This window comes from Ostrinia nubilalis, chromosome 26 (assembly GCF_963855985.1).
Source record: "Ostrinia nubilalis chromosome 26, ilOstNubi1.1, whole genome shotgun sequence".
Taxonomy (NCBI): Eukaryota; Metazoa; Arthropoda; class Insecta; order Lepidoptera; family Crambidae; genus Ostrinia; species Ostrinia nubilalis.
The window spans coordinates 5,684,719-5,709,024 of NC_087113.1; the positions used below are offsets into that span (position 1 = coordinate 5,684,719).

General features: G+C 37.9%; 1 protein-coding gene across 3 annotated transcripts in view; it reads left to right on the forward strand.

The window, feature by feature from the left end:
* Positions 1-24,306, forward strand: part of LOC135084462 (irregular chiasm C-roughest protein-like) — a 91,005-nt gene that overhangs the window by 60,357 nt on the left and 6,342 nt on the right. For 2 of the 3 annotated variants that reach the window (XM_063979241.1, XM_063979240.1), the window contains exons 3-13: positions 4,038-4,188; positions 13,604-13,684; positions 14,136-14,287; positions 14,646-14,737; positions 15,104-15,212; positions 16,068-16,241; positions 18,675-18,777; positions 21,343-21,476; positions 21,998-22,127; positions 22,759-22,904; positions 23,455-23,608. In XM_063979241.1, coding sequence (XP_063835311.1) covers positions 4,038-4,188; positions 13,604-13,684; positions 14,136-14,287; positions 14,646-14,737; positions 15,104-15,212; positions 16,068-16,241; positions 18,675-18,777; positions 21,343-21,476; positions 21,998-22,127; positions 22,759-22,904; positions 23,455-23,608 — 1,426 coding nt within the window. The remainder of the gene's footprint in view (positions 1-4,037; positions 4,189-13,603; positions 13,685-14,135; positions 14,288-14,645; positions 14,738-15,103; positions 15,213-16,067; positions 16,242-18,674; positions 18,778-21,342; positions 21,477-21,997; positions 22,128-22,758; positions 22,905-23,454; positions 23,609-24,306) is intronic. The other variant, XM_063979242.1, reaches the window with a different exon arrangement.

Sequence of the window (24,306 nt, forward strand, 5' to 3'; positions counted from 1 at the left end):
AACAGTTTATAGGCCTTTCTAATGAAGTGGAAATAATAAGTTTTACTGATGTTGGAGATCGAGAGATTGACCTGTTAATACTAATAAGAAATAGTTGTTGCTAAAGACAGCACGTCAAGCTTTACACTGTAGGATCTAATTTAGTTGCTGTAATCTGTAATAGAAGCAATTTTGCCAAAAAAACAGAGTCTCAAGCGAAGTCCTCATCATCATTCTTTCAACCACAGGACGTCCACTGCTGAACATAGGCCTTCCCCAATGATTTCCACATCGCCCGGTTGGTAGCGGCTTGCATCCAGCACTTTTCCGCTACCTTTATGAGGTCGTTGGTCCACCTTGTGTCCTCACAGTGGTATTTGTAAGGTTCTTTCGACTTCGGCTAATATTATATTCTTCATTGTTACAGTGTAATGGTAGAAATCGTAGAATATTATGAATTCCATAACCCTAACAACTGTAGAAAAAACATCTTTATAATTATCTTCTAAAGGCCTTCTTTGTCACTAACTTATAACACTATGGGTCAGAGCATAGGATACAATAAATTCCTCGCTAAAGGGATGTCCCATAGATTTCCCAAGCACCATCGTTACCCATCAATCAATTCCCAAGATTGCTTTCCCACACCGATTACGTGTTCCCTCAGACACATGGATTATGTGTTTCCTGAGACACATGGAATCTGGGTTTAATTTGTAATCAACGTGATTGTTTGAGTCCTGTACGTAATTGTGGCCAATGGATGCCTAGTGTTACTTGCAATTAGGGATATTGAACTTAGATAGTATGGGGGTACGTAGTTTAATTACTTGATTGGGCTGAGCTAAGCTTTAGGATTGAACGTAAGCGATTTAAGCTATGTCTAGTTTATGCTTTGGTACCTATATCAATTATTTTTGAAGTCTGGATCTACATTAATTTTTTAACCTATTTCTCCGAGGCTACGATACGTAGGCAGTCTTGAAGAAAATGAAGAATATGAACTCATTAATTATAATTAGTACCTTCATTTTTTATTACGACTATTATAGTAAAGCTATAAACTACCAATGTATTCAAAAGGAAAATGCAGGAGCGTTCTTTGTGGAGATCCTTGGGAAAGGCCTTTATCCAGCAGTGGACATCCTTTGGCTGAAATGACGATGTGATAAAGTGCTTTTTAATCAAAAAAATGTATAGCTTCTATCAATAAATTTGTTAGCTGCCTTCAAATCTACCTCTAGGTCAATCAATAGTAGGCCGATTGTAAAGCTTAAAGCTAAAATGGCTGCCTTCAAATCTACCTCTAGGTCAATAGTAGGGCTGTATCAAATCGCAGACGTTTAATGGCAGGTTCAGGCTGTTACCGTAACACTAGGTGCCACAATCGAGCTCGATGCTAACTCGATTGCTGTCTGTAGCTTGTTACAGCTTGTTCTCTCGCAAGATTCGGTGTTACTGACAATTATTGTAACTGACACTGAAATCTATACTATAAGACCCAATACACTGAACTGTCCCACGCGTGACATTGACAGGGGGACGCCACCGTCAATACCGGATCACTGGTTCCGATTTTTGCCGTGTTGGAAACTATACAGTTGAACTATGGTAGCGCCCCCCTGTCATTGAGTTTGGTGAGATAGTTCAGTGTATATCTATAAGGCTGAGTTGCACCACCTAAGTTTGACCGTAACTTTAACGATAACCGGTGTAGGCTGAGTTGCACCACCTTTCTTTAACAAACGTCAAAAATCTACTAAAAACTCCGGTTGTTGTTACAGTTAAAGTAAGTTGGTGCAACTTAGCTTTTAATGTCACGCTTGCGAAGCAAAATTAACTTGTTTTGTATGTCGGTAATAGTCGATTCACAGATAGGCACATATTCAGCCGTCTTACTTTAACTATAACAAACGTGAAAAATCTGTCAAACACCATACAAAAAACGCCGGGTCAAATTAAAACAAACATGCTAATTACTTTCTTTATTACTATATTAATTAGTATTCCTAACATTTTAATTTCAATTTCACGCAGATCTTTCACTTAAAAGGATTAATTAATCAGTGTTAATTTAATTAAAGAACAATCTTCTGCGCAAAACGCCTTGAAAAGAATTTCAAGTGTTCTAATATTTACAGTTTAATTTCCTCTATTTGTACTGGAATTATGCTAGAAAAAAGACGTCTTTTAAATTCATCTGCTACGTTTTGACGAAACTTCTAATTGTAAAAACTTCTAAATGCTGACAGAAATGACGAATTCCCTATTACTTACAATTTTCTTTTAAAAAGTGTTCTCTTTCCTCGATTTAATTTAGTTCATCAAAATTGGTTCAGATAAGATTTGCCTCTCGCAGCGAGATCAGTCGCGTAGTCGCCCGGCAAGCAAATAGACGTGGATTCGATTCCAAACTTAGGCAGTTCGATTTTTTCAAGTTATTTTTAATATAACTTTCATATACAAAGTAGTGGGCAATAGCAAGTTGAAATAGTTCACTTCACATTTCCTAGTTCAAATATAAAACCCATAAAACGCCATTACCACCGAAACATTCTGTAGAATCGACCGCGTAACTTAGGATGCAAGTTGCAACACATTTGGAATATTGCGAACTCCAGGATACCAAAGCCTGGAGTGTACTTATGGGATAAGCTCGCGAATTGTACTTGCTTAAGTGTAGTTCGCGCAAATAAAGTTGAGGCCATCGACACAAGCAAAGGTTTGTATCTGTATATGCTGCCTGCGCTGACGTCTTGCGTAGTACCCACTTGCTAGAAGAAAAAAGCTTTCCGCCCGCGGCTTCGCCCGCGTGGAATTTTGTCTGTCACAGAAAAACTTAATCGCGCGCGTCCCTGTTTCAAAAACCGGGATATAAACTATCCTATGTCCTTTCCCGGGACTCAAACTATCTTTATGCTAAATTTCATCAAAATCGCATCAGTGGTTTAGGCGTGAAAGCAAGACAGACAGACAGAGTTACTTTCGCATTTATAACAATATTAGTATAGATTCGTTAGACTTGGCCCGTGGACCAAGCTAAAAGTGGGCCAAGTCGCTGGAAGACTCGTGCGTAGTCGCGACAAGTGCTCTGTCTGGCTTGCAAACTTAACAAGAGCGTGGTATAGATAAAGAGTTTAACGGCCATATTCACAAGCATTACTATGAGGTCACACAGTGCGCGTGGACGCACAGAATGACACACGAACCAATCACAGAGCTCTATTCAATGCTGTGTGTTCGATTTGCTGCTTCACTTAAGTAAGCATCGTTTGTGAATACGGCGTAAGTGAGACAGTGCCTGAGATATATGAACGGCACGGGGGAAGTGACATTGTTTATGACGTGACTGAACATACAAATTATTAGAGAAAAATCTGAAGTATCGCTGACGTTTGACATCACAAAAACACCCTCCCGTGCTGCTCGCATACCTCAGGCACTGATTTAGTTACGCTCTAGACCTATAAGCTAGTGTATTTGATATTTGAACTTGAATGCGTAATGTGTCGTTTGTGTTCTGTATTTAAATTACCATCAGTAGTGTGAGTAAACGTTCGCCTCAACTTTCGTTGAGCGACCTATACAAAGGTGTAACGTTATGCAATGACCTGTCTCGGTTTAATAAGATTGTGGGAAAGTATTTCTAAGACTAGCTGTCCTTGCGGGACTGAAGTCTGAACTAGAAATCTTAATTTTGACTACTAGCTTAAAATTCTGGTACAACTTTGTCTAATTTTGGTTTTGAGCTTTGATATTACGTATGATACGCGTATGTCTGCTCATTATCTGCGTAATATCAACTGCCTTTAGGGTTTGAATTCTGCGTGAAGTTACAAAAATAAGCATAAGTTTTTTTGATGATGCAGTTAGATAAAAATACTCTTTTTCTCAAAGACTTAAACTAATGGAGAGGACATCTTATTTACTAAATTATTACTCCCTAAAGGATCAAGAATGTTAATTGCCTGTGCAAGAGTTAATTAATAAACCAACTGTAGATAATTTTGCAATTCGATGTTTTTACTATTCTGACCCATTTAACCCTTTGCCCGCAGAGTGCTATCGTCGGATCCAGGGTAACCCTCCCGTGCCGGGTGGAGAACAAGGCAGGGGCGCTGCAGTGGACCAAAGACGACTTCGGGCTCGGTACACATCGGAACCTGAGTGGGTACGAGAGATACCATATGATCGGGAGCGACGAGGAAGGTATGTGATCCTTCAATATATGGAACATTACAGTACATAATCTTCACTATTTTGTGCTATGTTTAAAAAAGTAAAGAAAATTTTTTTTCACAAAAATGTGGGAGCAAGGTATGAGTCAATCAATATACCACGTGTCGACATGTCGACCGCACAAATATTGTATTTCGTAGGTATTTATAGGTAGTTTTTGGGCTTTTCTACAGGTGGCCTTGTGACACGTTTTTTTACATTGCTATCCCGAGGAAGGGTTAAAATTATGTTTTGATGTGTAAAATGCACATTTAATTAGAATAATTGCGAAAAGTCTTTGAGTACAATTTAATAATTGTTCTAAGGAAAATTTAGTCTCAATCTGACAAAAAAAAAATCAACCAGCTCCTGATCAATTGACATGAACTGCTCACAAACGAATCCTTGGGTCACTAGCGAGTAGTTTTATTGTATTTTTTTTATGGAAAAAAACTCTCTTTGATTGGACACGAAGGAACTTCTTTGTGCAATTACAGTCAGAGCAGCGTGTCACTTAGTATTGGATTTCGTTGCTTTCTTCTTCTTCGAATCATTTTATTTAAGCGAAAAATAGATGGTCCAAAAAAACCCAGAATCGATTAAAAAATCTAGTAAAAATCACAAACAGCCCATGATTTTTCATACCAACTTTGTCAGTCTATAACTTCTTTACCCCATTGATTTCGACATTGAGCTTTCGGTGGGGTCAAATAATGAAACTACTGATACCCATTTAATCCCAATCGATTGTAGTTTCTTTGTCCATATATTATGGATCTTCCTTTGTAGCTTGAATTCTCACATCGATCGAATTTAAATAAAACATCTTCAACAATAACACAAACACATGTTTTTCTCATACAATTCAGGAAATCGACGGAAAATAATTTTGTTCCTTACTCTCAAGTTTTTCGCAACAAAACTACTATCGCGTCGTGGGAAACTGATCATGTATGTTTATAACATCTTCGCTTGTGAGAACGTCATCCGTTATTTCGTGAGATTCAATCATTGTTTTGAAATAAATCAGATGACCTTGAGAACACATTTTCTTGAGTGTCCAGTAATTATCCGACCTTCGTTGGTTTTAAGATGTTTGTTTGCAAACGTGAAATAGGTAAACATAACTACATAGTGTTTGGCGCGGCGCCCTTACAAATTATTTTAAAAATACCGTTTTTGGGGCGTATTAAACATGTTTTTCATAATTAAAGCTACCTATCCTACTAATGTCTATGTTCAGCAGTGGACGTCCTATGGCTGAGAATGCTGAGATGATGATGATGGATGATGATGATCCTTAATTGTCGTTTTTTAGGAATACCAATAATAGAAATTAAAACTGTCTTACCGAGTCTTTTACTTTATGGCTAGAACTAGGATTATAGCAAAATAGAGTGAAACTTGTACATTTTTCATAACAACGGTAGAAAAAGATGAAAATAAACCAAAAAGGTCTACTGTCATTTTATTTTCTTATTCCTGTTTTCAACCCGGCCTGGAAATCATTAGGGAAGGTTATAATTATGTTCAGCAGTGGACGTCCTGTACCTGAAATGATGATGATTCTACTTATATTGAAAGTCATTTGATTTTCCACGTAGGTCGGATACTTCCCGGACGTCCTTCAGAACGCACATGCCACAAGAAATCATCAACTGAAATTGTGGGTTCATCGACACCAACTCTATGTGGCTTCTAATAATAACGTTTGCACAAAGAACATTGAAGAACTGTAGATAATGTAGTTTTTCTTAGTGGGGAATTGAGTTTTGCGTGTTTTATTGGCCTACCAAATTGCATATTAAAGTAAACTTTTTTTATTACCACCTACTCGTATGTAGAGGTCAAATGAAATTGCAGCATCACTAGAAATAAATGTAGCGCGTTTTTAGGTCATTTTGTTCCCATTAAATCAAAGTTTTCATACATAGGTTAGAAACAAGTTTTATAGTAACTGGTGACTTCAACTGCCAGATATCTCAATCCAAAACCGGTAAAGTTAATAAATATTTTGCGATTTATCTTTTTGCTACACACAACGGGGAAGGTATTGGCTTGAAATTCACGTGGCAGCAAGCCTGAGTATAACATCTGACAGATAATTCCTAATAAGTTATCAGCAAGTGCAACACTCTCGTCTTATTCATATAAGATAGTATAAGTATCATGTACGAGTATGAACCTTCTTTTCTTGGTACTTATTTAATTTATAACTATACTTTTTTTACATGATAAATTAACCATTAACAACCACAGCTTATTTAACCCATTGTCACTGTAACACAACTCAATGGGCAATTTGTTAACCGAAATCGTACCAGCTTTGAATCATTATTTTGGCTGGCTTCCAGACTGAGACATTAAAAAACTTAATGTCTGCCTGGATATGACTGAACGCTGAATTATTATATGACAACACTTTAGCTCGTGCCAATAGGCATTTTTGTGCCTTTTTTGTAAGACCAAAAGAAAAGGTTTGATTTTGTCGCTAAGAGCATTCGCGACCATAATTATTTATTTAACTGTGAGTATTACCGCGACCTTTACCAGATCGTCGGTCCACCTAGTAGGAGGCCTGCGGGCAGCGCAGGACCGTTCATTGTGGAAAACCTTGAGGGAGGCCTTTGTCCAGCAGTGGACGTCATTTGGCTGAAACGACGAGTATTACCACCTCACTTTAACCGTAACCATAAAAAAAACCGGTGTTTTTGTATGGAATTTGACAGGCTTTTGACGTTGGTTAAGGTGGTGCAACTCACTCTCCTTAGTATTTTTATAATGGTTACAAAAATTGAAGTGTTTTACAAACTGAAAAAAAAAAAAGAATTATTACTTCATGTTACAAACATGTATTTAAAATTAATAATGTGAAGGATGTGGCTTCATTTTAATACAATGTTTTAAAACAGATCTAGGCTTTTCAAGAGTGTGGAGCAGTAGATTAATTATTTTACATCAGTAGGTAATTAACCAATAGTATCAATCTATAAAACGTGTCAAATCAAATCAAATTAAATCACTTTGTTTGCATGATTAAGTGGTCTACTAGTTGTTATAAAATAAAGTATCATAACTAATACACTTAAAAGTTATTGTTTTTGCGTATCAAAAATAGCACACGTTTAGTCAGAAGCGAGAATCTACCTAAATGTTTCGTTACGCCATTATTTCAACCGTTGTGCCAGATAATCAATGTTTTGGGGTTCCTTGGGCAGGTAAGAGATCGTTACATTATAAAAAAATGTTTACACATTAAGGATAAACTTCTTTCCTACTTTGACAAGTACTAACAAAAAGATTATTTTTACTTAGCTAGGTAAAAGTAAAGCTTTGAACTTATAAGAATACCCATGTAGTACCTAGCGGCGACAATAGCCCAACAGTGGGCTATTGAAGTAGGTATTTAGACGTCAGGTTTCAAACAACGATTCGTCTTTTTTTTTTACTTTTTCACCTTGTGTTTTGAGCCTATAATATGTAATTGCAATAAAAATATTCAAACGGAACTCCTAGTCGTTTTCATTTTAAAAATAAATCGCGTTGGTGCAAAAACTCTTTATTTACTGAGTCATGGCCGTGCGCGTAACGCACGAGAATTTTCTTAGCTCTAACCTTTTTAGTATCGACTCGTAACAATGTGGCATTTCTTCAATATAGTATAATATTGACAATTTGACAAAGATGCGTGGCTTTCGCGGGTCTTACCCGGGGCGTACGACATAGGTAAAAAGCTACACAGCAGGGCTAAAATTACTCGAAAACGCTCGTTTCGGGTCTATCTGTCACCGTCCCTCATGCTGGCATCTCCCTTTTCAAGAGAGGAATGGCAAATTTCTAAATTTCTGATAGTTAATTCATGATACATATTATAACGTTTTTCGGAGTAACTCCGCAGGATAGTGCTTGCGCGGTTCTCTGCAGTTTGATGAAGGAACGCACTACGAACGCCCTGAAATTTTCTTAAAGTCTACCATTATTATTGCTTTTACCCCGGAAACATTAAATTAAAAATCAGTGAGATACCAATTTTGTGTTTATCCCAGTTTGACTTTGATTAGGACATTGCAGGTTTGAATCATCCTGATTGTCCTAAGAGAAGTATATTTTGGCATCTTTGGTGGACATCAAAACGTTCCAATTGACCATGTCAAACCCCGATATCTCATAAAATCTGACACAGGCTTAAACAAAATGATTGCTTCACGTAGCGAAGTAATTAAACCCAAAAAAAGATTTAGCGAGTCGTTCTTGAAATAGATCTGTCACATTTGTGTCTGGCAGGGCTGTGACTTTCTCACAACTACCCACATAAAAGAATCAGGGCAGTCTAATAGTCACCCTTTATCTTTCACAAAAAGGTATCTATAGCAACAACTGTGAACTAAACTGTGCCGTACTGTGGCCTATTTGTATCTTTCAACAGGCACTATCGGCCTAGATACATACATTGTACAGGCACATCAAGCGTCTATGCTTTATTATAGTAGCAATAGGTGCGAATATACTACAAAAAAAGTTGTATGTTTCAACTAGTTTTCCTGCGTTTAGACATCTATTTTTGATGCTTGAAGTATGGTAACTCGGTTGTATAATAGGTATGATTAAAATAACACTAGTACGTTAGCTTTTGGAGTAATTAGGTGTCTTATTATACGTGTTGGAATGGCGTTTTTGGCATAGGTACTTACGTGTAAACTTTTTACAGACAAAAGTGGACCTAAAATGGCTTAAAATAATGTTTACTCTAGTATCTAGTATTGTTATAAACTAGATATGCGACAAAGGCGTATCTAACAAAATGGTGATATTGAGTTAAACACACCATGTTATTAAAAAACATGCATTTTATAACCTCACAAAAGATCGTAACTGAATTCTTTTTCAGGAAGCTAGTATTGACAGGTAGGCCCGAAATGCATTTTTCCATACTTCAAATTATCTTTAAACGTCGCTCCTCTAAAATTTATAAAAATCAGTTACGCCTTTCCGTGCTTCGACCCACGATATTTGAGACAATATTGATAAGTTTGACACTACCAATCAATTTACATTACTTTTACGAGTATAACCTATCAAAATAAGATTCTACGTTTACTGTATTGGCTACTGAACTGGCTAAGTATTTACTTAAACCTAAATATTTTTATAAAAGTTAATTGAGTTTTCAGAGTTAAAATGAAATAATTAGTAAGTACATGACCCACAAACCCTAGCGCCCCAAACATGTCAGTAAGCGACTACATATCACTCAGCAAGGTATGGATAGGACAGTGCTTAGAATATCGTTAAGGGATACAATCTGGAATGAGGTCATTCGGCAGAAGACCAAAATAATAAACATAGTCCATTTAGAAAGCTAAATGGGTCGGCCATATTTGTAGCAGAACTGACGAAAGATGAGGTAAACAGAAGTACAAAAGGGTTCTCAAATGGAGACTAACGCCCGTATTCACAAACATTACTATGAGGTCTCACAGTGCGCGTGCACGCACAGGGTGACAGTGGTGACACACGAACCAATCACAGAGCTCTATTCAACGCTGTGCGTTCGATTTGTTGCTACACTTAAGCAAGCATCGTTTGTGAATACGGGCGTCTCTTTCTCTCTCCCTCTTATGTTTAGAACTCTAGATACCTACAATACTTCTAAATTATATGTATATGTATGTATAACTCAAAGGTGACTGACTGACATAGTGATCTATCAACGCACAGCCCAAACCATTGGGCGGATCGGGCTGAAATTTGGCATGCAGGTAGATGTTTTGACGTAGGCATCCGCTAAGAAAGGATTTTACGAAACTCCACCCCTAAGGGGGTAAAACGGGATCCACGCGTACGAAGTCGCGGGCGGAAGCTAGTTCAGGTATAAAATTATTTAAAAGTGAGCACCGATCATCCACAAGGATCACGAAAACAATTACTAAATAATAAATCATACGAAACTTGTCCCAGTGATATTAAAATTATGCGATCTTTCCAAATGATATTCTGTATTCAGTTCTAGAAATAATAAAATGTTTTCCATAAAAAAATCAAGTTTCACTTTATTCCATCTGTAAATGTGGAGTAACAAATATTTGATTAAACAGTGAAAAGAATACAATTAAATTAGCAATTATGTAGAAACACCAAGCTAGAGCTGGTTTTACAACTTGGGTTCTGTATATTTAAAGTTTGACATTCAGGCTGAGTTGTACCAACTTACATTAACCGTACTATACAATAACCGGTGTTTCTTGTATGGAGTTTGACAGATTTTTGACGTTTGTTAAATTTAAAGTAAGAAGGTGCAACTCAGCCTAAAACAGTGCAGAATACGATAATGCTATTGAAACCCCGTAAACAGGGGAAATATTTTCCCTTCCCACCTCTCTTTCATTTTCTCGAATGACATGAATCCTTCTTTATCCTTCTACAGGACAAAGGATTCTCCCTATCTTTTTTTCACTCCCCCTGAGTGACGCATCGTAAAATCATCAATGAAATTCAAAAATCTCTTTTGCAACACACATTTTTTCATTGAAAAATAGCACGTATTACAACGTCATAAGAGTCACAACATTTAGCTTGATGTGCCGTTGACTACTATCGAAATTCACTTCAATCGAGATCAATTTTGACCTTTTTGATGTATCCACTGTATGTAATCTATTTTTTTTTATCTTTATAATATTATGATGTTTCTATAGTCCGGTCGCAATATAATTACGCGCGAGCGATAAAGATGGGTAGCTTGGGGTCATTGGACGAAATTCTACGTGCTCGGCGACCGGACTTTACATAAATTATATACTTCATAATTGATTAAAATAAAATTTCTCCTCATAACAATAGTAGGTATTGGATAAAAGCGTCAAATATTGGAATTGGTAATAATATTGCGCCTAAAATTACGTAGCTAGAGGTTTCTTTCTTATTTTACTACGGCACCCTAAAACGATAGGCAAACGCCCTCTATAGGGAATCCTTTTTAATAAGTACAGTCAGGGCAGTTTCTCTCTTGACTTAATAAAAAAGAAATGAGCTAACAGAAAATTCAGTAGACTTTTTTGGAGTCCAATAATGTAATTAACTGAAGAACAGTCGAGACGAAAAGTGCTTGATTCCAATTATTTTTGTTTCAACGAAATTCAATTGATAGCTATTAGGATTGTTAACATAATGATTGAGATTTTCGTTTAATCTTAGAGGAATGTTCATTAGAATTTATTTGCAGCTTTAATTTGTTTTGGTTCATTTCCTATTTTCATAGGATATCATGAAAACATTTTCATAATTAAATTGCTGGTTTTTTTTTCTCTTTGAGTTATTGAGGGCCTATACTTAATTTCATTATCGATATGGTATTAATTGCTAAAAAGTTTCCTATTCTATATTTTCGTCTTTTTCAGATGACATAATATTATTAATCTGTATTGTATAACTTGTTGGCGCTTTGGACTTTCTGTGAGCCTTCAAGCAGATTGTAAATAAATAAATAAAGGCCCATTTATTGTTCTGAAGCAGTCGTTAGGTCAAATTCTATTGGGACATAATTATAATATAAACCATTTTATACTTTAATGCGTAAATAAAATTGTCTTATAAGACGTTTTAAATGACCATTCTAGTATGACGTAATAGATTTCTTCGAGCTATCCATATCACATACAAAGCTAACGACATATCGCTTGATAGACAGCTGGTTAGATCATTATTGTAATGTAATAGGTAATGCCAACCACTCCATTAATTTCGCGCTGGTCGTCAGTACACAGTACAACGGTAACAGACAATACATTACATAAGAAAATATAACTTTGAAGAAGAAGAAGAAAGAAGAATCTCTTGGCCTGCGTCTCACCTAGTGGAAAGTGAAGATCAGGCTGAAGATGGAAGCAAGCTTCGCCCAGAACTATCTTACCTCCAACTGCCTGACACAACAACATGTTAGCCAGTTCCTCTGTGGTTGAGGATTCCGGGTGAATCTCGCTTCCACCTTCGGCCTGATGATCACTTACCATCAGATGAGATACAGGCCAAGAGCTTCCTTGTTGTGGATTGAAAAAAGGCGGACACAGAGGCGGTTAAAAGATTTATATTTATTTTATTTTGTAGTAACTATTTGACTTTGAAAAATTGTTTTAGTACACAATATATTGTATATTTTCCTCAAATATGTGGTCTGGCTGTTCTCGTTGTATTATGCAACAATGGACGTCTGTTTACATATTTTACGAGTAACGTAGGGGATGATAGATGGTGATTATAGAGGGATCAATTTGCGGTACATTATCTGTGGCTTGAGTGCTTCTATGATTGTTCTTTGTTGTCTATGGGAGGTTATTAATGTCCTTTAACTACACCATAAACTATTTCAACAATATTTTTGTTGTCTATTAATAGACAATCGAAATTAAAATAGTCCTATTAAAATAATTAAGCGTGTGTCTTTTCCCAGGTTCCAATCTATGTCAATACCAAAATTCATCCAAATTTGTTCAGTAGTTTTAAGTTTCAAAACGTGATAAACAAACAGACAGGGTTATTTTTTAGGCGCCACTGTTTAGAGTGGGGTCATGTCAATCGCCAGTGGTGCCAACTGTTAAGTATAAAAACGATATCCCTCATCGGCATTTTGCTTTGACTTTCCAAAAGCATGTAATCCTTTTGCCCGCGACTGTACCTCGTCTAAATTTCTGCTAACGCAATTTTAGTAACATTATTTTATCGTGTTGCCCTATATTAAATCCGTGAAGATCACTTTAATTTTCTTCTTCTTTTTAACAGTTTATAAAATGGCTTAATTAAATCTCCTTAAAGGTACTTGGTCAGTTTTGGGAGTTTTATAAAAATGTTCACGTAAACCTTTCAGTTTATTATGGTGGTTAAAGCGATTGTCTTGTTAAATTATACTTTTTCCTGTTTGTAAGACTTTCATGATCTTTATTCTCCGTGTGGTCACGCCAGTCTATGCTGCCTTATTCTAAGAACTTTATTAATATGTTGTGTTTTTTTAATTGTTTAAAATTTTTGAATACCTACTTCAAATTAGCTGAATATCATTGAAAAGAAGCGTAGGTAAAAATACTTTAAAATGTTTTCTCACTGTTTTCCCAAACACGAATCTTTCCAATATTCAAAACGACTTGATCGAATTCGACGCTACTTTAATAACTGTAGACCTAGGATGCGCGCCGCGATAAGCGGTTATCACGCCATTTTATCGATTTGCCCATACATTTTGACGTCGATAAAGTATATCACGGCGCGCATCCTAGCCCGGCTGGACAGCCTATTTTATAACTAGTACTTCTAAACCCTTGAAATTCTGAACGTTTTCTGACACTGAAAACAACGCGGATGAAGCCGCGGGCACAAAGATGATACAAATATTAAACTGTGTCTTTCTTTTTTACAGGGGACTACTCACTAGACATACAGAACATCAGTCTAGAAGATGACGGCAAGTACCAGTGCCAAGTCAGCTCAGGGTTAAACGGTAAGTCTCCTAATATTTGAAAACTTCTTCATCATCAGGTCATTTAGTCTACACTGCAGGAGCACGACTCTCTCTTATTTAACTGAGGTATATAGAGGACTAGCGGCTGCACGCGACTTCATACGCGTGGACTCAGTTTTACCCCCTTAGGGGTTACATTTTGCAAAATCCCAGCGATCCCAAATATCTTAGTGAGCACTTACGTTATAAAAGGAATCCCCATGCAAAATTTGAGACTCCTAGCACCTTGTAGTTTCTGAGATTTCGTGATGAGTGAGTGAGTCAGTCAATCCAATATTTCATAGCTTATGATCATCAGGTATTTTCGTCTACTTCATGAGCACATATCTCTCTAATTTACTGTACTTGTGGAAATCCGTGGGGAGTCTTTTTGTCCAGCAGTGGACGTCATCTGAAATGAACGTATCAAATTATTGTTTTATTTGCCCAGGCGAGCCAGCTATCCGCTCCCGCTACGCTCAGCTTACAGTACTGGTGGCGCCGGACCCTCCCCGCATTATACAGGGTGCCTTCATAGACGCCACGGAAGACCAGCCCGTGGACATAGAGTGCGTGTCTGTAGGAGGAAAGCCTGCTGCTGAGGTGCGTATTACGTATTATTCTCTCAATCTTTACATGTACATTGTACATATATCATTTTGTACCGCTTATTTTATTCTCAGTTCCAGTGAATCCCGTTTTTCCCCCTTAGGGGTTAAATTTTGCAAAATCCCGTCTTAGTGAGGTGCTCACTAAAACGGGATTTTGCAAAATTTACACGTTCTAAAAGGAACCCATGCAAAATTTAAGACTCCTAGCACTTGTAGTTTCTGAGATTTTATGATGACTGAGTGAGTCAGTGACCTTTCGCTTTTATAAGTAGATTCGTTTTGGGTTCCAAGTCAGTCCACGGGACTTCTCTTGGTTTATTTCGAAGATGTTTAATTTTTGTGTTTTCCAGATCACATGGGTGGATGGAAACCAAGCTGTGATCAAGAAGCACGTGGAAAACCAAGTAGAGCTGATGCCTGACGGACAAAGGTACCAAACGAGGTGAGAAATATCTTAAACGTATAGATAAAACTAATGAAGTACGAGTAATTCAGAATTTTGAGTTCGAACAATAGTAAGCCATGATGAAAGACGCAAAGGAAGTCATAATATTTTGTGAAATAGTTCCACTTTGGTTAGAACATTGCTAGCAGTTAATAATCAAAATAAATAATAGTCAAGTCAATAAGTACCTATCATACTCGTAAGTCGGACTGAAAATGCCAAACCAAATTCTACCTGGGTTACAACATCTTACTCAAACGTCAAAAGCTTATCTCTTCGCTGCAAATTTTTGACTATAAATTCTACAAATCAATTTTTGACCTTATATTTCGTTTATAAACACGTTTATTATCTTCCAAACAGGTCAGTATTGCGGCTCACACCGAAGAAGTCCCACCACAACCAGACCATAACCTGTCAGGCGCAGAACACCGCCGACAGGGCGTTTAGGATGGCCACTGTAGATATAGAGGTAATTACTATAACTATTACAAGTCTAGCGCATCTGAGTCAATTTACCTCTCAACTGTGACTAAAACCGGCTCAAGGACAAAACTAGAAAAAATCTACCACCGTTTAGAGGTAACCCTTCAAGCTCCGCGAATCGAGACATAATAGATAGTTAATTGTTATATTTATCTCAGATTTTTAAAGAGTTTTCATAACAGTATGTAGGCGTTAATCGTATTAAAATACTTGGCCGGAATTTTGTTTTGCGAAAAATATAGCTTTTTCATAGTCATTTAATCATTTAATCAACGGTGAAAGTATATCGAGGGGAAATCCCACTTGTCAACCAATGACGTGTGTTATGACGTTGTAACAACACCCCATTGATTTTGTTAAACCATAGCGCATAGGCCCCTCGTCCATGGCGACATTTTGTAGCGATGCAGAAGCGATTCTGTCGCGCGTTCGCATCGATACATCGCAACGCAGTCGCTAGCTGTGTGCACTCGCCCACATAAACACTAGTCAGACTTGATGCAAACGTGGTACTGTCGCGAAGCCAACACGATTCAACAGCGTCACAAAATTACCTGTGATCGCTACAGTTGCCGCGATACTTTTCCTCCGTTCTCTCCTCGATGTCGTCCGACACGGTCGCGCGTTTGCTTCGATACAGTAGCGATGCTGTAGCGCTTTGGCAGCACTTCTGTAGCGCGTTGGCATCAATTCTGTAGCGCGTTACAAATGCGACTAACGCGCGTTAGTAGCGATGCTGTTGCGCGTTAACGAAACGCACGACAGCAACACTACAAAAAGTCGCCGTGGTCGAGGGGCCTCAACAAAAGTTTAATTGAACAAAAATACCTTCTTTTCTTAGGTAAAATACGCGCCAAAAGTGAATCTAAGAATAAAGTCTGGATTACAAAACGAGAAGATAAAAGAAGGGACAGAAGCGAGGTTCATATGCGAAGTGGACGCGAACCCGCTGCCGCAGATGTACCGCTGGTACATCAACGACAGTCCCGTCATAGGGGACTACTTTGAAGAGATGGTGAGTATCATCGTCATTATCATTATTATCAGCATTTTCATCATCATCATCATCATCATAAGGTCTAGTTTCCGCTGTAGTAGGACGACCTTCTATAATTTACTAGTATACCAGTGTACGTCAACGACGCCGGCCCACAGGAGAGTATCATCGTCATCGTCATCGTCATCATTATCATTTAAAGCCAGGTCCGTGAGCACGCAGAATCCCATCCAAAAACCCCAAGCTACCCATCCTTATCGCTCGCGCATAATTATATTGCTGTCGCGACTGTGCGACGCGCGCCCGCAGTGAGTGTGCGAGCGCCACAGCAACATAATTACGTGCGAGCGACAAGGATGGGCAGCTTGGAGTCATTGAACGGGATTCTACGTGCTCACGGACCAGGCTTTAGTCTCCATCGCCCCGTTTACCATATCTGAGTAAGATGTCTAGTAAAGTCATGAGTAGCACCGAAACCATGACACTGACAAAATGATCATCATCATTACATTATCATCATCATCATCATCAGGTCAATCAGTCTCCACTGAATTAGTCGTCGATATGCGTTAACCGATTTCCTTAGGCACCATCATTTTAACTTGAACAAAAAATGACAAAAATCTGTCAAACTCTATAGGTACAAAAATGACCGGTTAATGTCAATGTTATGGTTAAAATAAGGTAGTGAAACTCAGCCTACCTAGGCTGAGTTTCGCTACCTAGCTAGATCCATATTTTGACGGATTTGGATAGAATTTAGATCTGAGTAAGTGCGAAAACGTTTTTATACTGCCTTGCACTTTTTTAACAGGAAAATAGCTTAACAGATTTAATAACAAAGTTAACTTTACAGTTGAAAACACGTGATTCAACGCACGTTACTATTGTCATTGAGAAAATTTCAAATACAATTTTGAAGAACCCTCACAAAAGCATAAAGATGCAGTTTGAAGTTCCAACCCACACAGTCCTATTTACAATCTTCTTCGCAAGTCAAACCTACGATCTAGTATAATAAATAGACTGAGAAAAGTATGGACATAAAAGCAAATGCAAGCTGTAACATAAGTGTACGTAGGTTGAAGAACGTGGGTTTGTTGTAGACAATTTGTGAATTCAGACCTTTTGTCAAAAGACCAGACAAGCTTTTACCTAAATTATATTGATGACGATTTAAAATTGAGCCTTTATTTTTGTCATAAATGGGAAGTAAAAGAAAACTTAGCTCACAGCATGACGTTTTCACTTAGCTCAAAATCTTTCATACTAGGTATAGTTGTTGCAATTCACGAAGGCGAGTGAGCTTTACATGTGTGGTGGCTCGCTACTGTTCGTTTCTCAAAACATTACACTATCGTTATGTGCATGTACACGTATAGGTACACATACAAGTAAAGTTCACTCGCCTTCGTGAGTTGCAAGAACTATTAGTCGTATTTAAATGAAGCATGAAATACACTTCTACAAGCTTATAAAGTCTTTATTAGCTCAGTGATTAGAGCAGTTATTTGAAAAGAAAAAGGTCATGTAGGCAAAGGAATAAACACCCGTATTCACAAACGATACTTGCTTAAGTGAAGCAGCAAATCGAACACACAGCGTTGAATAGAACTCTGTGATTGGTTCATGTGTGACATTGTGCGTTCACGCGCACTGTAAGACCTCATAATAATGTTTTTGAATACGGGCGAAAGATTCACACTAATGCCCAGTGGTAAACTGGTAGAGGATGCCATACGGCACGTTTGCCATTTGTACTGCAATTTTTTGTCTGCAATAAAGCTGTCCCCATGTTACCTTGACGAGCAGTCGTCCTTACAAAACACTGAATGCGCACTGTAACTGCAACATGCAGTGCATTTTTCAGTGGCCTCTTAATATCGTATGCATGACTGAGTCGCGGTGCACTGCGTTTATTGTACCATGCCTTGGGACCTACCGAATCGTTATTTGTAAAAACAACCATGTTTTATGGAACACATAAACTGTAAAATATTTTTTACATAACTAGTCTGGGCAGAACTAATATAGAACCTTTATGCTTTAAGTCACGTAAGATTTATGAAGTTTTAAGTTCTAAGTTAAGCTTCAACCACACCAACGCGTGCAGATCGCCATCGCCGGCGCGATCATAGGGAAATGACAGGTCGCGTGAACTGTCATGGGTCCCGCGACCTGTCATTGGCTTTTATACTACATTATTACAAAATATTTTTTTCCTTAAACAGTAAGACTGGGAAACGTCAAAAATCTGTCAAACTCCATACAAAAACACTGGTTATCGTTATAGTCACGGTTAAAGTTAGGTGGTGCAACAAAGTGAAAAGAAAAACTTTCTTTTCCGTAAACTACTACCTAAAAATACTGAAACTAAACATCACAAAAGAACTAAAACAGAAAACATTAAACTAACTCGTAAAAAGGCATTCTAACAAGTCGTTATTTCAGATTATCTTCAACGTGACGAGGAAGCACAACAAGGCAGTCGTGAAGTGTGAAGTCAGCAATACTGTGGGGAAACGGGACCAGACTGTCACTTTGGACGTTACTTGTGAGTTTGTTTGTCATTTTGAACACGTACGGGAGATTAGGGTAGTGGAGTAGTTTATTTTTAATGATAGTGCTTTAAAGCTAAATCACATGATGCGCTGCGGCGTCGCACTGCAAAGATTTCTTCGTATCGCGCGACGTGGCGCTAGTGTGCCCGCCACAGATATTTCTATGTAAGATGAAGCAGCGACACCGCACGTATCGTGTGCTTTGGCTCTAACACTCACCCAGCTCCATGCGTTGGATCCAACATGGATCCTACGCCACTTCACCTAGATATTGGCACCAACGCAACGCTGGGACGATCTATTTTCTACATGGACACGTTGGACGTTGGCGTTGGGACCAATCAAATGTTGGGGCCGACGTGTGGAGTTGGCCTTAGTCTCATTAAGATGGTCGCATGTCAACGCGCGTACATTATTTCTCTATTTTATTACATTTGTAACCGTTTACTACATACATTTATAACTGTTTACATGATTGCGCGTAGTCGCGGTCCTACTTACGTAATATTATACAACAAATCAATAATATGTAATTTTAAGCATGCCAAAGGTACACAGACATACTTCATACTTTCACGTCCAGAAAGAGAAGTAACATATTATTCATAGAGTGGTCAATATTCTATGTCCACCAAAGACATAAAATAAAAAGATGCAGAAGTGTCACTTCAATAACAGTTTAGGCATAAACAAGAATGCTCAGATTAGTGCAGCAGCCGCTAGTACAATATTGTCTTGAACTGCTAGTACAATATTTAAGTATGTTTATATCCGTTGTCTAGTACCCATAGTACAAGCTTTGCTTAGTTTGGGGCTAGAAGCGCAGTGTAAAATGTCCAAGGTTATTTATTTATGATTTATTTAACCTTTTGTTAGCAATAAATTACTTTTTCATTTTATTACACATGAAATAATAATATACCAAAATCATTTTAGCTTATCCTAACAATACTTAGCAATCTTAATCTCGAATCGAAATCGAATGTCACTTTGTCTACATACATGCTCAAGTTTGGAAAATAGAAAATGATGATTGTAATGTGACATTTCTTTTTAATCATCGATTTTAGTCGGTCGAAAGTTTAGTCGGGCAGTTGATCAGTATGGGCGTGTATGGAAGTGCGCAATGCGCATATTACACCGATTTGATTTGGCCGATTCTTCCTTCATACAAATTAAAATCGGGCCCAACTATCGGCCAACTAAAAATCGGTGGTCTACGCCTAGTCTAACAGCTAGCCTTTTCATCTGTTCATTATATTATTATTCCTTGATTAAACCTACTGTAATTGTTACTATTGTGGAGAGGCTCGGTCTAGTTTCTCTTGGGAGTTGCTGGTATAGACTCGATATTAACACTAAACATAACTCATGATAGACGTATCTTGTAAGCCCAAATTGGGATAACAGCATCAAGAGTTCGAGTTGGAATAAGAAAAATTGGTTAGATACAGTTGTATGCGATCAAATACTATATGGGTGGTTTGTCGAGATAAATAAAATTGAAGTGTTATTTTTACTAAGTTAATAAATATGGTTACTTTCAAATGTTTTGATTATTGTTTTAGCCCTGTACTTTCCGTCTTTTCGATATGCTTCCTTACACTGGTAAATTATTACCACTAACTACATTTATATAAAGTTAAAAGCTTGATAAAGTAGATAGATCTTAAAATTCATTTTGTGATCTCGGAAATTTAACATTATTTAATATTTAGCCATAGATCCGATAGATTTACCATTTCTAACCTTGAGCTCTTTTTACGTGTACCTTACCTTTTTACACTAGCCTTAAATCATTATTTTTATTTTTATAATCCGTAGGCAAAAAAGTCCGCAGTTACCATCGCATCAATTGACGTACTCTTCTGCAATTACCTACCTATGCTTTGGCCTTCCTATTCAGTCCATCTCTCTAAGGAGCGGCGCGTACTAGAGCCCGATTGAGCGGATATATTAAACATTTCTATTGCAAACATATGCACAAGCACATAGAATTACACAACTCCCCAGTGTGAGTCGGGAATTGTGTTTATCAATCATAGGATTTATGCAAAGTGGGGCATTGAAAAATATGCATTTGAAATGCGATTTAGTGCTCAATGTTAGTGTTTATTTGTGGTAACGGAAAGAGGTATTGTTTGTTAGCTAGGTTGAATATTAAATTAGATAGTTTTTGTACAATGGAATTTCTGAATTTAGTTGTTTGTTGTAGTCAAAATCTTTATTTGAGGCACTTACTAATAATTTTGAGTGACTGAATTGTGTATGACTAACTTTACGCCTGCATTTCTATCTGTAAATCGATTAGGTAAGCTTAAAAATATAAAATGAAAGGAAAAGCCTAAAATAACCTAAAATCACTGTAAAACTTTTTGTGTATGACCTTTGAAATCAGAAAATTAATTAACTAAACAGCAGAGGTGGGAATAGGCTATAACTTCAGGTCCAGGCAGATTCAGATTGCAGTTTCTCCACACAAAACCCTCAAAAAATCACATCTTTTCTCATTAAAAGACCACCCAGCACCATTTCAAACACAACGTTCCTCCCACCAGACCCCCCGACCTTCAGATCCAGGCCGCAGAACATCGAGGCAGAAGAAGGGGCGCGGGTGACCCTCAGCTGTGACGTGGATGGCCAGCCAGCCCCGGAGATCAGGTGGCTGTTCCACGAGCCTGGTCGCATCGGGGTAAGTGGCTACCATGCTTGAAATGAATATAACTTTTGAGTTAAAAGCATACAAGTTCTAGCTTCTTCTACGCTTGAATTCAAGATTTTATTTTGGATAATATACGTAATAATCATTATATTTTTTATTTACTTCTAACTTTGTCTATTAGTTTTGTTTCTAAGGTCATCAGAGTACTCTAAGCTGATATTGCTAATGAATAATTTCTGAATTGGACTAATAGTAGTTGAGGCTTAAAAACTAGCATAGAAAATAATATTTGGATCTCAGCAAAAAATGGCAACAAATAGGTTTTTTTTTATCCTTGTTTCTATACTTATCTTTGTCATCGGTACAATTTTGCTATAAAGTGACATATTCCAGGTTGCATGGTCAAAATCTAAAATTACCTATTTTAAAAACCACACAATAAACTTTCCAACTTTGTAGGTATAGTATTTTTACTGTCAGGAATCTTTGTCATAAAAAGGGTCATTTTTTTTTCTCCTAATGCCATTTATATGAGCGTCCGGTACCTTCAGCAGGTTAGAGGGAGGGCGCCCAACCTCAAGATCGACCAGGTGAGCTGGGACACAGCTGGCCGGTACATCTGCAAGGCTTCCGTAGAAGGGTACCCTGAAATTGAGAGCGAGGCCACTGTTTTTATCAAAGGTAAGCTTATCATCATTATCAGGTCATTTACCACCGAACACCCATTACACTTCCCAGCCAGATAGGATGGGGAGGCCTATGTTCACATATTTGGCCTTTAGTACCCTTTTAAAAGCGAAGCACACGATAAGTTGCGACGAAATTCATCGCGCATTATCGTGGGACGTCGACCGACGACCTCTTAAATGTAGCAAGAAGGCGCTGAATGCAGACCGTTACCAACAGGGTGTGTGTGTGGAAATTATTGGGGGAGGCCTATGTTCAGCAGTGGACGTCCTGTGGCTGAAATGATGATGATGAACGTATGACATCCATGGGAAGACCTGTAGGCCTAAGATGCGCGCCATAATAACTTTTATCGACGTCAAAATGTATGGGCAAAATCAGTAAAATGGCGTGATAACCGCTTATCGCGACGCGCATCTTAGGCCTACGGGAGCACTGTATTAAATTCATGCAAAACAAATAATCTAACTTTCAACATGCAACTAAAGATAATGTCTTAAAATATGGCGCAGATTTTCGATTAATTACAAACAAGAAATACTCCAAAATGTGTCTTCTACATAAAGTTTGTTAGATTAAAAACGAGTTAAAATCTACTTTTAACTAACTACAAGTCTATTCCCAGGTCCACCAAGGATCCTCTCCAACCGAACCCAACAAGGATTGGAAGGCGAGAGAGTGACAATTGAATGTGCAGCCCTTTGCGTGCCAAAACCAGATGACGTCAGATGGTACTTCGAAGGGAAGGAGATCAGCATTATTCAGAACCCTGTGAGTATGAATGTGGTTCTTATACGAAATAAAATACAACATTGTAGAATCAACTGCGCACCTGGCGACTGTGACGTCACAGCTGGTGCTGAGAATAAGTGGCGGGAGAAACTCATGCCTATTTTCACCATCAATCCCTAATTTTTAAGTGACACATATGAAATTTATGTTCAGTTTTACCGACGATCTGGTGAAGGTCGCGGGAGGAGCCTGGATGCGAGCGGCGCAGGACCAGTCTTTGTGGAAATCCTTGGGGGAGGCCTTTGTCCAGCTGTGGACGTCTTTCGGCTGAAACGAACGAACGAACGAACAGTTTTACCATAGGGATCACTTGAAATTTAGGGCTTGATGGTGAAAACGGGCATGAGTCACTTTTTCTACTAATGTGACATCGCTTCAGTTTGGTAGCACAGATGTAGATTGCATCAAGTAGGTACTCAATCTGACCCTGCCCCAATGGCTTAAAGTCTGACTTAGGCCCAGTTTTTAGGGTTCCGTAGTATGTCACAGCCATTTTTTTCCGAAACTATAAGAGCTATATTTTCTGCAGGAATACGCACCCCTCGAAGAAATCCTGCCAGATGGCGTAGTGAAGTCAAGCCTGGTCATCAAGGCGAGCCAAGCTCGGCACTACGGCACCTACAACTGTAGTGTTACCAACGAATACGGGAACGCAAACGCTGCCATCATTTTGAAGCCAATAAGTGAGTTATATTTTTATAATATTGCTTCTTTTTTCTTTTAAAAAATACTAGTCAAAGTCAAAGTTTTATACAGTGTGTAGGGATTGCAATTGCTGGATCCAGCATACAGCAATCCAGCTGGATCCAGCTTACAGTGCTTTTTACCGTACAACCTTTTTAAACGTGCTGGATCCAGCACTGTATGCATTTTATGCATACATTTTTACATCTAAATTTTCTTATCAATCTTGACCAAATCGTGATTCCTTTCATAACTTTATACTAAAGCTGGTTGCACCATCTTACTTTAACTCTAACAAACGTCAAAAGTTAATACAAAAAAACCCATTATGGTTAAAGTTAAAATAAGGTGGTGGAACTCAACCCTAAAGTAAGTACTTGCTTTAAAGAAAACAAGAATGTTATTCACTGTGGGTATACCAATCCTTCTATGGCTTTATATTTGGCGGTTAAGCCTTTTGACCGCCTGTACCCTGGGGCATTGTCACAGTATAGTTTAAGTAGTAGGCTCATTGAAATTACAAACATGGAGACAACATTACAGACAAAATCATATTTTATCAAACTATAAATTTTTGTTGCAAGTATAAGTGGTGCATAGTTTAGCTAAGCACATCAAGCTTGACATCATGCCCTTGTCTTTGCACGTCCACTTAATCAAGATGGCTTTTAATACTTCTTTACAAATCATCCATTTA